The sequence below is a fragment of the Mauremys mutica genome, chromosome 18 (genome assembly GCF_020497125.1).
Source record: "Mauremys mutica isolate MM-2020 ecotype Southern chromosome 18, ASM2049712v1, whole genome shotgun sequence".
NCBI lineage: Eukaryota > Metazoa > Chordata > Testudines > Geoemydidae > Mauremys > Mauremys mutica.
Genome location: NC_059089.1, coordinates 17,830,821 through 17,843,388, shown reverse-complemented (window position 1 = coordinate 17,843,388; position 12,568 = coordinate 17,830,821). Strand labels below are relative to the sequence as shown.

General features: G+C 39.6%; 1 protein-coding gene across 8 annotated transcripts in view; it reads left to right on the top strand.

The window, feature by feature from the left end:
- The window catches only part of FNBP1 (formin binding protein 1), a 146,318-nt gene that overhangs the window by 116,047 nt on the left and 17,703 nt on the right, over positions 1-12,568 (top strand). For 6 of the 8 annotated variants that reach the window (XM_044992963.1, XM_044992966.1, XM_044992967.1 and 3 more), the window contains exon 11: positions 9,389-9,403. The exons of the other annotated variants lie outside the window; for them this stretch is intronic. In XM_044992963.1, coding sequence (XP_044848898.1) covers positions 9,389-9,403 — 15 coding nt within the window. The remainder of the gene's footprint in view (positions 1-9,388; positions 9,404-12,568) is intronic. 8 annotated transcript variants of the gene reach the window in all.

Here is a 12,568-nt window from a genome sequence, read left to right as displayed (position 1 = left end):
TCCCAACAATGTAAACAAACTTGTTTGTCTTACTGATTGGCAGAACAAGAAGTAGGACTGAGTGGACTTGTAGACTCAAAAGATTTACGCTGTTTTGTTTTTGAGTGCAGTTATGTAACTAAACAAAATCTGCATTTGTAAATTACACTTTCACAAAAAAGAGATTGCACTTCAGTACTTGTGTGAGGTGAATTGAAAAATACTATTTCTTTTGTTTATCATTTTTACAGTGCAAATATTTGTAATAAAAAATAATCTACACTTTGATTACAATTACAACACAGAATACAATATATCTGAAAACGTAGAAAAACATCCAAAATATTTAATAAATTTCAATTGGTATTCTATTGTTTAACAGTGCAATTAAAACTGCAATTAATTGTGATTAATTTTTTTAATCACGATTACTTTTTTGAGTTAATCACATGAGTTAACCATGGTTAATCAACAGCCCTAAAACAAATAGAACTAGACAGTAAAGTGTAGAGAAATGGGCATAAAACAACAGGCCTGATCCTGCAATGCTTAGTTGTGTCTGTAATCTTTATTCACATGATTTCAGAGGACTACTTGCAGGAGCCTGAGTCTGTATTTATAAATTGATGTTTGGGGTATTTATATTGAGCTAAATATTATTTTCATTATAACTCTTTAAAAAAATTACAGAAGCTGTATATACAAACTTCACATTTAAGGCAGAATGTTCTTCCTTTGAAAATTAAGACATGTCTGTTATTCTACCATGTTGTGCCATCAATTTTTAAGCGTGCTAAGAAGTGGATGGCACAGTATAGCCCTTGGTTATTAGGTAATTTCATAAGGATTATTTTCCTTTCTAAGCCTAATAGAACAGTATAGAAAGCAGCTGTATCTGTTAGTTTTCAGGTTTTTAAAAGCGAGCTGTCACAATAAGGAGCTAACTGGATATAAAGGTCCAAATTCTGCTCTCCACAGGGAATCCCATTGATAGTTTGATCCAGAAGATGTAGTTCAGTAAAACTGGAAATGATCTGTTTAGAGACCTTCTTTGTAATGACATGATGTTGAGGTATTTGGAGAACTCCAGTGCAACCCGTATCCTAATCACTGCATCTGGTTACAAAGAGTAAATCATTTAAAAAAAAAAAACCTCTTAAATAGCATATTAAAAAAACAATATTACATTCTGTCTGAGAACTGCCATCTTGACAAGTTTACAGTTCAAAGTAGTACTAAAACATTAGTTTCCCTGTCAAAAAAAACCACTGGAAATGTGAAAGTTTCAAAGTTTTTCATAAAATAAGTGCAAAATTACACAACTTCCCTCACAAGAATATTTCCTAATGACTTGAGGGGGAAGCTCATTCTTTCAGTTCTACATTGGAGGCTCTACTTGTAGGTATCTCTGAGACAGCTGGATTCTGATAGGCTTGCTCAGGTTGAGTAGCACCTTCCTCTGAGATTAGCTCAAGTGATTTAAATATAGGGTGACCAGATGTCCCGATTTTATAGGGACAGTCCCAATTTTTGGGTCTTTTTCTTACATAGGGTCCTATTATCCCCCTACCGCCTGTCCCAATTTTTCACATTTGCTGTCTGGTCACCCTATTTAAATGGCACTACTCATAGAGTGAGCAAGGGTATAACAGTCTGACCTTGTAAAAGGCATCAGTGCGGTTCACTGACAGTGTTCCCAAAACATTGTTGGGTGTTTCTAGCTTGTAAAAATGTCTTTTTTATTTTGCACCACACAAAAGCCCTGTGGGTGCTTCAGAAATGTGTATTTCCAATGCACATATACTTAGTTAGTAAATATTTGGCTATCTAAGCAATTATGACTAATCGCTTTAAACATTTTGTTCATGAAATGTCATTATACACTAATCATATGACAGTACTAAGAGAGCCGCTATTCAAGCTTTAATGCCCCCTCAGCCAAATTCACACACGTATATTGTATACTGTATAGTTTTTAACTGAGTAGAGTGAAAGCTGAAATTATAAAGGTAGAAAGCTCACCTAGCTTTCTTTAGAATCACTCTAATTACCCACTGACACGTTCATTTTTTAAAAAAACAAAAATATCTTGCTAAAGCCTTGTTAAACCTTTGGATGTGCTTTTCTGTATTTCACTTCCTTTTGTTGTTAGCTACCAAGATGTTTGTGTGTAAACAGATACTTTTCCCTGTCTGATTCAGCGATACCACAAGCCAACGTTCAGAACATTACATGTTCTTCCGTGGGGCAAATTCAGGCCACTTCCTCTATATACAAGTACAGAGCAAAAGAGGCAACTAAGTTGTGCCAGTCTGCTGTGGCTGTCTGTGAAACTCATAAAGTTCATGTTCCATTGATCTTTGGTGGCCAGAGTTACTAGGTGAAATTCTAGGGCTCATCGTTATGCAGGAGGTCAAGACTAGACAATCATAATGGTCCCTTCAGGCCTGAAAAACCTATGAACCTATCATAGCTCTATACAAGGAGTATGGCTGGCATGTGTTAGAGCAGATATGGTCTAACCCAACCCCTCGTGTTAGTGCAGCTTGATTGTAGCCCTGGCAAGAATATCTGCATGGGGCCACAGCTGTGTCAGAGTAAACATCTGGGTTAAAGCTGCTTTTACAGTATTGATATTATAAGGTATGCCTGTCCTGCCCTCCTCCCACATCCCCCGAATCAACAGGACCTGAATTTGACACATGAGGATGACCTCTGATGTTACACATATTGGACAGTAGTGTTACTGAAGGAATTTGGCAGGAGGAGGTTGGGAGAAGCTGCCTATACTGAAGAAAGCTTTTATTGATGCACAGGTGGAAAAGAAATACAGGAACCCTATAGGACAGTGCGATTTAGGGGATATTTGGCAAAGCAAAAGTGTTTAGCTGACCAAAGTGTTTCATTAGAGCTTGCTGTTGTCTATATACCACCTCTGTTTGCTCAGAGAGTGTGCCCATCCTAGCCAGATATCTTGAAATAGATATTGCCACCATAGATGCCTAAATATTATGTAGATTCTTCAGTTAATCTAATCAATAAGGGACTGACTGTAGGAACATAAGAACGGCCCTACTAGGTCAGACCAAAGGTCCATCTAGCCCAGTATCCTGTCTTCTGACAGTGGCCAATGCCAGGTGCCCAAGAGGGAATGAACAGAACAGGTAACCCTCAAGGGATCCATTCCCTGTTGCCCATTCCCAGCTTCTGGCAAACAGAGGCTAGAGACACCATCCCTGCCCATCTCAGCTAATAGCCATTGATGGACCTATCCTCCATGACCTTATTTAGTTCTTTTTTGAACCCTGTTATAGTCTTGGCCTTCACAGCATCCTCTCTCAAGGAGTTCCACAGGTTGACTTTGTGTTGTGTGAAGAAATACTTCCTTTTGTTTGTTTGAAAGCTGCTGCCTATTAATTTCATTTGGTGACCCCTAATTCTTGTGTTATGAGAAGAAGTAAATAACACTTTCTTATTTACTTTATGCATACCAGTCATGATTTTATAGACCTCTATCATATTCCCCCCTTAGTTATATCTTTTCCAACCTGAAAAGTCCCTGTCTTATTAATCTCTCCTCATATGGAAGCCATTCCATACCCCTAATCATTTTTGTTGCCCTTTTCTGATTCCAGTAGATCTTTTTTGAGATGGAGCGACCACATCTGCACACAATATTCAAGTACTCATATATATATATATATTTATAATTGGAGATATACCTATCTCCTAGAACTGGAAGGGACCTTGAAAGGTCATCAAGTCCAGCCCCCTGCCTTCACTAGCAGGACCAAGTACTGATTTTTGCCCCAGATCCCTAAGTGGCCCCCTCAGGGATTGAACTCTCAACCCTGGGTTTAGCAGGCCAATGCTCAAACCACTGAGCTATCCCTTCCTCATGCCAGCTTTACTCATATTGACTCATATTGGTTTCTTAGGGCCCACTCCAACTCCCATTAAAATCAGTGGAAAGGTCACCATTGACTTCACTGGGAGCTGGATCTGACCCATACTATATAAATACTCCTCTTAATTTCAGTGGGAGTAATTGCATAGTAAGAGACTACTCAATTTGAGCAAGTTTGGGAGAAACTGGATCTAAACAACTTAGGTCAACAGATGCAAAATTGCACATGGTGTGAAATTCCCATGGTAATTGGCACTTTGCTATCCAAAAATAAATGAAAATCACAGACTTACTACACAAATCCCAGGCATTCAGAATGGATTTGGCTGTTTAGCAAATTCTAGTGATTTCCACGTGTAATGTTTATTTAGTGCAGGGTGTTACACAGCTCGGGGATGTGGAGAAATAATTCCTGAATTTAAAAAAGAAATAGCACAAAACTGTTAACAAATATTCAAAGAAACGATGTGAGATACCGGTCCTACATTTAACCTGTTTTGAGTTAGGCCTCCGAACTGATGATTTCTTGAATCCTTCTCCTTCGGAAGAGGCAAAAGTCCATCCAATAATCAAGAGCAGACATTAGCTTAGTTCAAAGGGTTTCAGTCAGCATCAATATGAAGGGTTACTGGCAACTTGAAATCCTAGTCAGTCTTTAAAAATTTAGTTAAAAGTAGTTGCAGGTGCCTGCATCCTGCAAATGTCTGTGGTTTTCAAATAATATTTTCCATAACATTTTTCTCTCTCCCTTTTTGCTCTGAAAGACCCACACAAATAGAAGAAATTGACAGACAGTACAGCGGAAACAGTGAAACTGATCTATAGTAGGTGCTGTAATCAACTAGAAATGGAGAAAGATTGTGTTTCTCTATTTTCTTTTAATTATAGTAATTTTAGATGTTATATGTAAAAAGAATGTTTTTTTAAAATCAGGCAGAAGTATGGTCTTTAGGTTGACTGTGTCCCTTCAGGAAGGTAGAGGGGCAAAAAAGCATATGCAGAAAGTAAGGAAACACTTGCATAACTCTTAGTTTCATTTATGCTTGCTCTGCATTTTCAAATGCCATTTTTAAGGGCATACAAAATCCAGTTCTTTGTTACTTGATATTAACTTTATGTTGTTGTATTTTACAATTGCTGAGTGGCAGTAACACAAGCTTTTTCATTTAAAGAGCAACTCTTTTAAACAAACAGAAAAATCCAGATTTTACCTGTATTACTAGGCTCAACCAGATTCTGTTCTCCAGGCCATCACAGTAAAAATGAGAGAGGGATTTTGTGGTTTCTTTTCTAGTGGAAGTTGTTGACTTTATTACAATGTAACTTTTCTTTCCATTGCACCAGTTAATATGTTTCCTTGATCATTTTGTCTCACCTCTGTGACATACTGTTCACCCTGTTCATTGATGTGCCACCTTAACTATTAGTCCACCTGAATTAAACGTTTCTTCATTATGGGTGATATGTAATGTCAGCATACAAGAAAAGTAACTGTATCCCTTGCCCTTGGGAATGGTCATTATTTTAATACATCCCCTGTGCCAAGACCAGTTTTTTTAAAAGCCTTAATTTATTCTGGCCTGAACAAAGAATAGTTTCTAATTTGGCATATTTAATCTAGTGTTTAAAAATATGACGCTTAGTTAATTTACCAAAAGAGAGAAAATCCCTCAGAAGTTATCTGGTATCTTGCAGGTTCCCACCATCGCACCTAAAGGTTAATTAAGCCCAGAGCTATCATTTTGCTGTAGAAACAGTAAATGTTGAGGTGTTCTTGTTAGTCTCCTCTTTAACAAGTGTGTGTTTTCTCTTGCTGACTCACCGGCAGACTCACTCTTTGCATTTTCACAAAGAACTCATGAAGAGGACTTTAGGGAAACCCACGTGTGCCGTTGAGGCTAGGGACTATGTTGTAAGTTTGTGTGTGGTGTGATCAGCCCATACAATTGCTGCACAGTCACTAACCCCACTTACAACACTGCAAAAGGGTGCTTCAGTGGAAATGAGGTTCGCAGAAGGCATAAGGAAACTGCAAATTCACTGTGAGGAGAGCCATGATTTACTGATAGAAACAACTGAGCCTGTGAAAGAGGGACAGCTCTCGGTACTGGAAAAGCTGAAATTGGCACCACTAAAATGGTTAAACATGAGAAATTCAGACTACAGTGGAACCTGCTTAAAGTGAGTTTAGCTGTCAGAAACCTCTATAGGAAAGCATAATCCCAAACTATTTCAACTCACTGCAGTGTGCTAATTGCAAGACTGGTTAGACTTGTAGGCTGACCTCAGCTATACACTGAGGTTTTTCTCTGTAAAGGTATTCTAAGAGGGTTCCACTCTGTTTGTTAAGAATATTTTTGTGGCTCTTTGTAAATATAAGCCTATCCATGCAGAATGGCAGTGCATTCGTATCAGTGCAGTGATACTGTGCTATCTACAACAGAGCTTTAACCCACCACTAAAGCTTCCCTGAACTTCATGTAACATTTGTGGTTCATGGGATCCAGAGCTGTGACTTCTAAACACGATGCACAAAGCCAGACTGTAGAGGAGATTGTTACAGGATCAAAGATGAAACATTTTAGCCTTTGATAAACCCGACGTCCAGTCCCCTGTCTTTTGTAAGTGAGGTTAGTGTCCGTGATTGTCCAATAACACATGGACTTGTTGGCTTTCGTGCTCTCTCGTGTGTTATTGAAGCTTGTGGCTCTTAGGCTCTTCATTGTTCCCTGCAGTGCTATGTTAGACCTGCCTTAAAGGGACAGTTGGGTGGGATTTGCTCATTACATTGTCTAGAAATGTCACTCTAATCGTTTGAAGAAAAGTCCCCATTCTCCCATGAACTGAGCAAATCTCTAACTGTGAAAACCCAACAGAATTGGCCAAAAAAAAAAGTCATTTAGTAGCTACATTTAATACACGTTTTTTCCCCAGTCTTCTCAGATGTACAGCAATTGAATTGCTGCCATATAATGTCAATGTTTTTCAAAAACAGAAAACTTTGAATCTGCTTTTAAGTTCAGCATTTCATTGTTTTCATTTGATTTACAACCTATTAAAATCTCTACTGCTTTGTTATTCATGCTGTGTATAACAATGCCTGTTGTACATTTTGGGGGGGGTGTTATTAATCAGATTTCTGGTTTTCATAATACGTAACAAACAACAACATACGTATTAGACATGTAGTGTCTATTATTCCTTAACATTTGCTGAATTTACAGTAAAAGAATAGTTTTAATGCTGATGACTCTTTGGCCATAGATTAGTGTTTAGAATGTAGCGCATGTAGCAAACATTTGTGCATTATAGAGTGCTTTGTAGGTGAATATTTTTTCTGCACCATAACTGTTGTGTGTATTTATGTACAAGGATCTCAACTTGTGCTGATCATGTCTATGCTAAAGTTCACAGGAATGCTAAAGCAATTATGAAAATAAGGGCTGCCTAGATTTGAATCTCTTCAGCAAGATATTTAGTCAGATCCTCTTTTCATTTGTATAATTATTCCTCGACTTTCAAAAATAGATTACTTTTGTTTGGTTATTTCAAGAGCCTCTTCATTTCTTGAGTTAGACTTCTCTAGGCTCTGGGGTTAGGGCCATATTTTGATTTACTGGCTGACTTAACTGCAGGGGAACCTAGTTGACCAGTTTCATTATCACAAAAATGCAATTCATGTTGGATCAATTCATGGGGAATCTATCATTATTTGTTTTAAGGCCATTATTTGTTTGATTGCTAGGCTTATTTTTATTTTAATATAAAATTAAATTCAGCCAAGTGACTGTAAATAACCTTGAAAGCTTCATAAAGGTTAAAATGCAATGTCAAAAAATGTGCTTAACTTGTGCTTCCACTGCCCTACCATTATTTTAGGTCCAGTCTTAGAGAACTGTGTTTGCCTAAAACTGGCACTTCTGTTAGCTTATTAAAGATCAGAACACAATAACCAGTGGACTTCCCAGTTTTTAACTGCATGCAACTTTTGAATGCAGAAGCGCGCCAAAGTCTTAAATTATGGCTTAGCTCATGGTGTGAGCGGAGTGCCTGCCCTCCATGTTCCATCTGGCTTTCTTTGCTTCAGCACAGAGTATATTTAAATACATTTATGTGTTCTAGGGGTTTGCTACATAGTTTATGCATCCCAGCCATTACGCCCCAGAGGCTTGCAACAGTCAGAATGCAGAATATCGGAGAGTGAGGTGGGAGGAGCTCTTGGGAAACAAAGTTGGATTCTTCCCTCCCTTCCAAGCAATAACCTTTAAAACCCAGTTTCTTGTATTAAACAGCAGTTAAATCATGCCCCTAGGTCCAGTATGGAATGGTGCTGAAATACTTCTGTGTATTCTGTGCAGCTCCTGGAAAGCACCCTGTGTTGCAGCTGTGACAGTGGCTTTGCAACCCTAGTAAGAAGGCACTGTAGTTTAAGTAATGAGGTACAGCTACACCATGTAAGATAGCTGTATTTGTAAGTTTTGTAGGACAGAGACAAATCACTCGTATGGCCGTTAATGTACAACAGTCAGGCTCTTGGTATCCAGGCTAATTAAATGATAACGTATTGGCTGTACATAAAGAAGGAAAGGGACTGTATGTATCACGTAAGGGATTTGTATATCGGTCAATAGAGTGGGCATGGAGATAAAAGTGAAAACTGTAAATGGAAATAATTGGGTAAAAAGAAGGGTAGAGATTTTTTTTTTCCTTTGCTGTGATCTTGTCAGACCTTATAATCTAAAGAAACTTGATTAGTAGTTGGATGGGAGACCTACAAGGATGGCCTAGGTGCTGCAAGAAGTGGTGTTGGTTATTACACAGAGGACACTCTTCCCTCTTAATTAATGCTCTAGCATGGTAGTAAGGGAATACTGTCTTTTGGGTGGTAACGTGCAAACTAAGCCCCGACCACTTGGAATCATTATAGATCCCATGGCATGTTTTACAGGAGGGGTCCAAGGCTTGGTCCCAATGTCCTGGCAGAATTTCAATTCATTATTTCCCACTCCCTGCCCTAATGAGCTGTATAGCATGGCTGGCACCTGTGATGTGTGTTGGGTGCCACCCCAGCAGAGGCTGAATTTCAGCACCGCCTCAGTGTTGAGTGGGGTGACTTACCTAATTATGTAAGTATTGCAGAGCACCAGTTTTCCAGAGTGCAAGGTGCTACTTAAAGGGGGTACGCTATTGCTATCTTAGCCATTGAAGTAAGTCAGCCTGGGTCACGCTTTCACCGGCACTGCCAAAGCAAATATGATGCAAAGGTGTAACATGTTTTCCTTTTCCACTTCCACTGATGAAATGGCAGCTGAATGGTAGGGTTTGGCCCATCTTGTGAACTTTTGCACAGATCTATTACTAGTGTTACCCATTTTCACATACCAACAGTGAGGAGAATGTGTGTGTCGTTTTATTATAACAGTCGGACTGAAAAAGTTCCTCTTCTACTGATGCGCTTGTTTTTTCTCTTTTTTCCTCTACCCCTACAATTTTTACATGAAGCTTTCTCTCAAGCTGGTAAGCACAATTACAGCATGTTTGTCCTGCGTTTTAACCACAGTTTTCTGTGTGTGTTTTTCTGTGTGCACTGTGACACCTACAACATGACTGACATTAATTTTAAATTTGTTTCTTCTTTGTGTTTGCTTTGTTTGACATTTATCAGATAACTTTGAATACGCAGGTCTGGAATCTAATAGAGGTGATCAGAATTCAATCTTTCTAATAAGCTGCTAAAAAATTAACTCCTCATTTATAGTGTAGTTTATCTTTATTTTTTGTAATCTAGGGCAGGGGTTCTCAAACTTCATTGCACCGTGACCTTCTGACAACAAAAATTACTACATGAGCTGATCAGGAGGGGGAAACAAAGCCTGAGCCTGCCTGAGTCCCACCTCCCTGGGTGTAGGGGGGTCCCAAAACTAGAGCCCCATCACCCTGGGCAGGGGTTGGGGGGAGGGGGAAGCCCTTGGGCATCAGCTTCAGCCTTGGGCAGTGGGACTCGGGGTTCAGCCCCAGGCCCCAGCAAGTCTAAGCCGGCCCTGGCAACACCATTAAAATGGGGTCCTGTCCCACAGTTTGAGAACCGCTGATCTAGGGCTATAAAAATGTAGCAAAAATTACACCAATCAGTTCTATTGCTGTACCTGAAATATACATGGGAGAATTAATGTTAGAAGTGTCTCTGCTGTGGCTGTGCTGTGGCCCTTTATACAGAGAAAAGTAAAAGCCTTTTATCTGACTGCAACACAGTCATAAATGGTATGTTTTCCATGTTCAGGTACTAATAATCACTGGAAGTCTGAATCATTGTTACCTGCATTTTACAGCCCTATATAGGCCTCCAGAAAAACTAACAATGAAATTTAATTAAAGTTAAATAAACTTTAACCAAGAAGGTTAACTCAGTTTGATTGAAATTTGCAAATGATCGTGTATATATGAATCCTAAATCTAGTCTTGGATACAACCAGGATGATATCTCGAAATACGGTAAGAGAATGCATCGCAAAGGGGTAAGAGCATGTGTGAAAAGAAATGATGTGATGATGTATTTTACATCCAAGACAGCATACTGTTAAGGCAGAGTTATCCAAACGTTGGTATGTTTTGGATAACTTGTCTTGGCTTTCTTGTGCTCCTGATCCTAGCAGAAGAATTCAATTTAAATAGTTTTGCTGAATCATTTCAGGCCAACATGTAGCAGGGTACAAAGGACTGATGTAAGTTTTAGGAAGCCTCAAAGGATCTGCAGTAGCTCATTAGTGATGTTAGTTTGGGAGGTTTCCTTTTCTGGTCAGTCAGGGTCTTTTAGTTTCTTTCACCCCATTATTCTTGGGGTCATCATTCTGCACCAAGTCTCCCCAAAGCAGGTGACTTCTGTCACAAGGCGAGAGAATTATTGGTGGCTTCTTCTAAGAATACCTGTGCCATTAAGGCTACTCTCCTCCACTGCAGTGCCTGCAGCAGGGTTTATGCATCTTCATGGGCATTTCAAGGCCTTCTGCTCCACTGATGCAGTGCAAAGCATCACTTAAGTAGCCTTAGTAGTACAACTCATGTAGCCATTACCTTTCCAGACACAGTCCAAACCTAAATACTTCAGCCCCATGACAGTGCCAAGGAAAAATGGCAGAGATCCAGAGATCCCTCCGTTGCTTACAAACCCAGTTGCCCTTAGCTCTGTGTAGCTCAAAAGCTTCTCTTTCTCACCAACAGAAGTTGGTCCAAGAAAAGATATTACCTCACCCACCTTGTCTCTCCACCAAGCCACAGAGCTAGCAGTCATTGATGTTTATACAGAGTCCTTCCACTCATTCTATTTGCTAGTCATATTACTAGGAAGCAGCTGATGCATTATGTGTGTAAGCCAGATCTTTCTATGCAGCAGCGTATACTATAAAGTATAGCCAACGTGCAAAAGGTTCTTGACATGACTCTCTTGGGTCAGAAGTTGGAGCCTCCTTTTTGATGAGAAGTTACTCGTGAATTCAGTGAGGGTTCTTTGTGAGTGTCAGGGATGTAGTTCTGTGCAGTGTTAATGCATTGGTCTGAAATATTGTCTACTAGCGCCCACCGTATTGCTAATCCTGCTGTGCTTGGATGCTGCAAGCGTGGGCCTAAGTTTCTGGATGAGGAGGGTTTCAGAATTAAACCCCCGTGTTAAAAGGGCTTTTCCATTTTCAGTTAGGTGCTTTTGTGACTTGTCATTAAGGTATCACTGGGGGGAGTCTGTTGCATGTGTGTATCCTTTAAGTAGTATGTTTTTGTAGCCTTTTATGTAGCTACATATCCCTCCCATCCTCCAAACAACTCCAGACTCTTCAGCGTGACCAGGATATGTACAGCTTTAATGATCTTACTCCATTAGCAAAATACATGGACCTCTTGTAATGCCTGTACAGGGGATGGGGAATATTTTAAAGAAAATGACATTTGCACGAACAAGTATAAATGAAAACAGACCTCTCCTGTAGCATGCAGATTCTAATGGTGTGTGAAGATAATAAATCAAATCTGTCCAGGATTACAGGGAGTGGCATGAGATTTTTGGAATGTACCATATTTTAGCTAATTGGTAAAAAAAAACAAAAAAAAACACATTGTTATTTCCTGCATTCACATTCATTTTGCCTTTTGAATCCTTTCATAAAATGGGAATATTTTTGGAAGTGGACTTAAATTCCACTAAAGAGACCAAGCCTAGGGATATGGGAGATCATTGTCCCTTTAAGTGAGAGTGCCAGTTTTCCTTAATGGCCTGTCCAGTGTATATTATACTCCCACTCCTACTAGGGCCAGGGGAGGGTGCAAGGTGACCCATTATAACTGCCCTCCACTCCCTTCCTACACACACAGGCTCTGTTAGAACATAGCACTGTCTACAACTCGGAAAAAGCAGCTGTTCTGGAGAACCCAGCCAGTGCGCAGCTGAAAAGGTCTGAGTGCAGGTTTTGAGGCAAAGTATTTGCTGAATCACACTCTTCTGAGGAAAGCATTTGGCATTTTAACACAATCCACCTAGCAACTTCGATCACAAGCCATCACAAAGCTGCTTGGCCAGCTGAACTTTGTCTGGATTTGCATTTGCAGGGTCAGCTCTCCCTCCCTCCCCCACCTCAATATCCCTTTGTGTGAAGGAATTGTTGGCATTAAATTTGTAAAATCTGCTGTATAAATTCA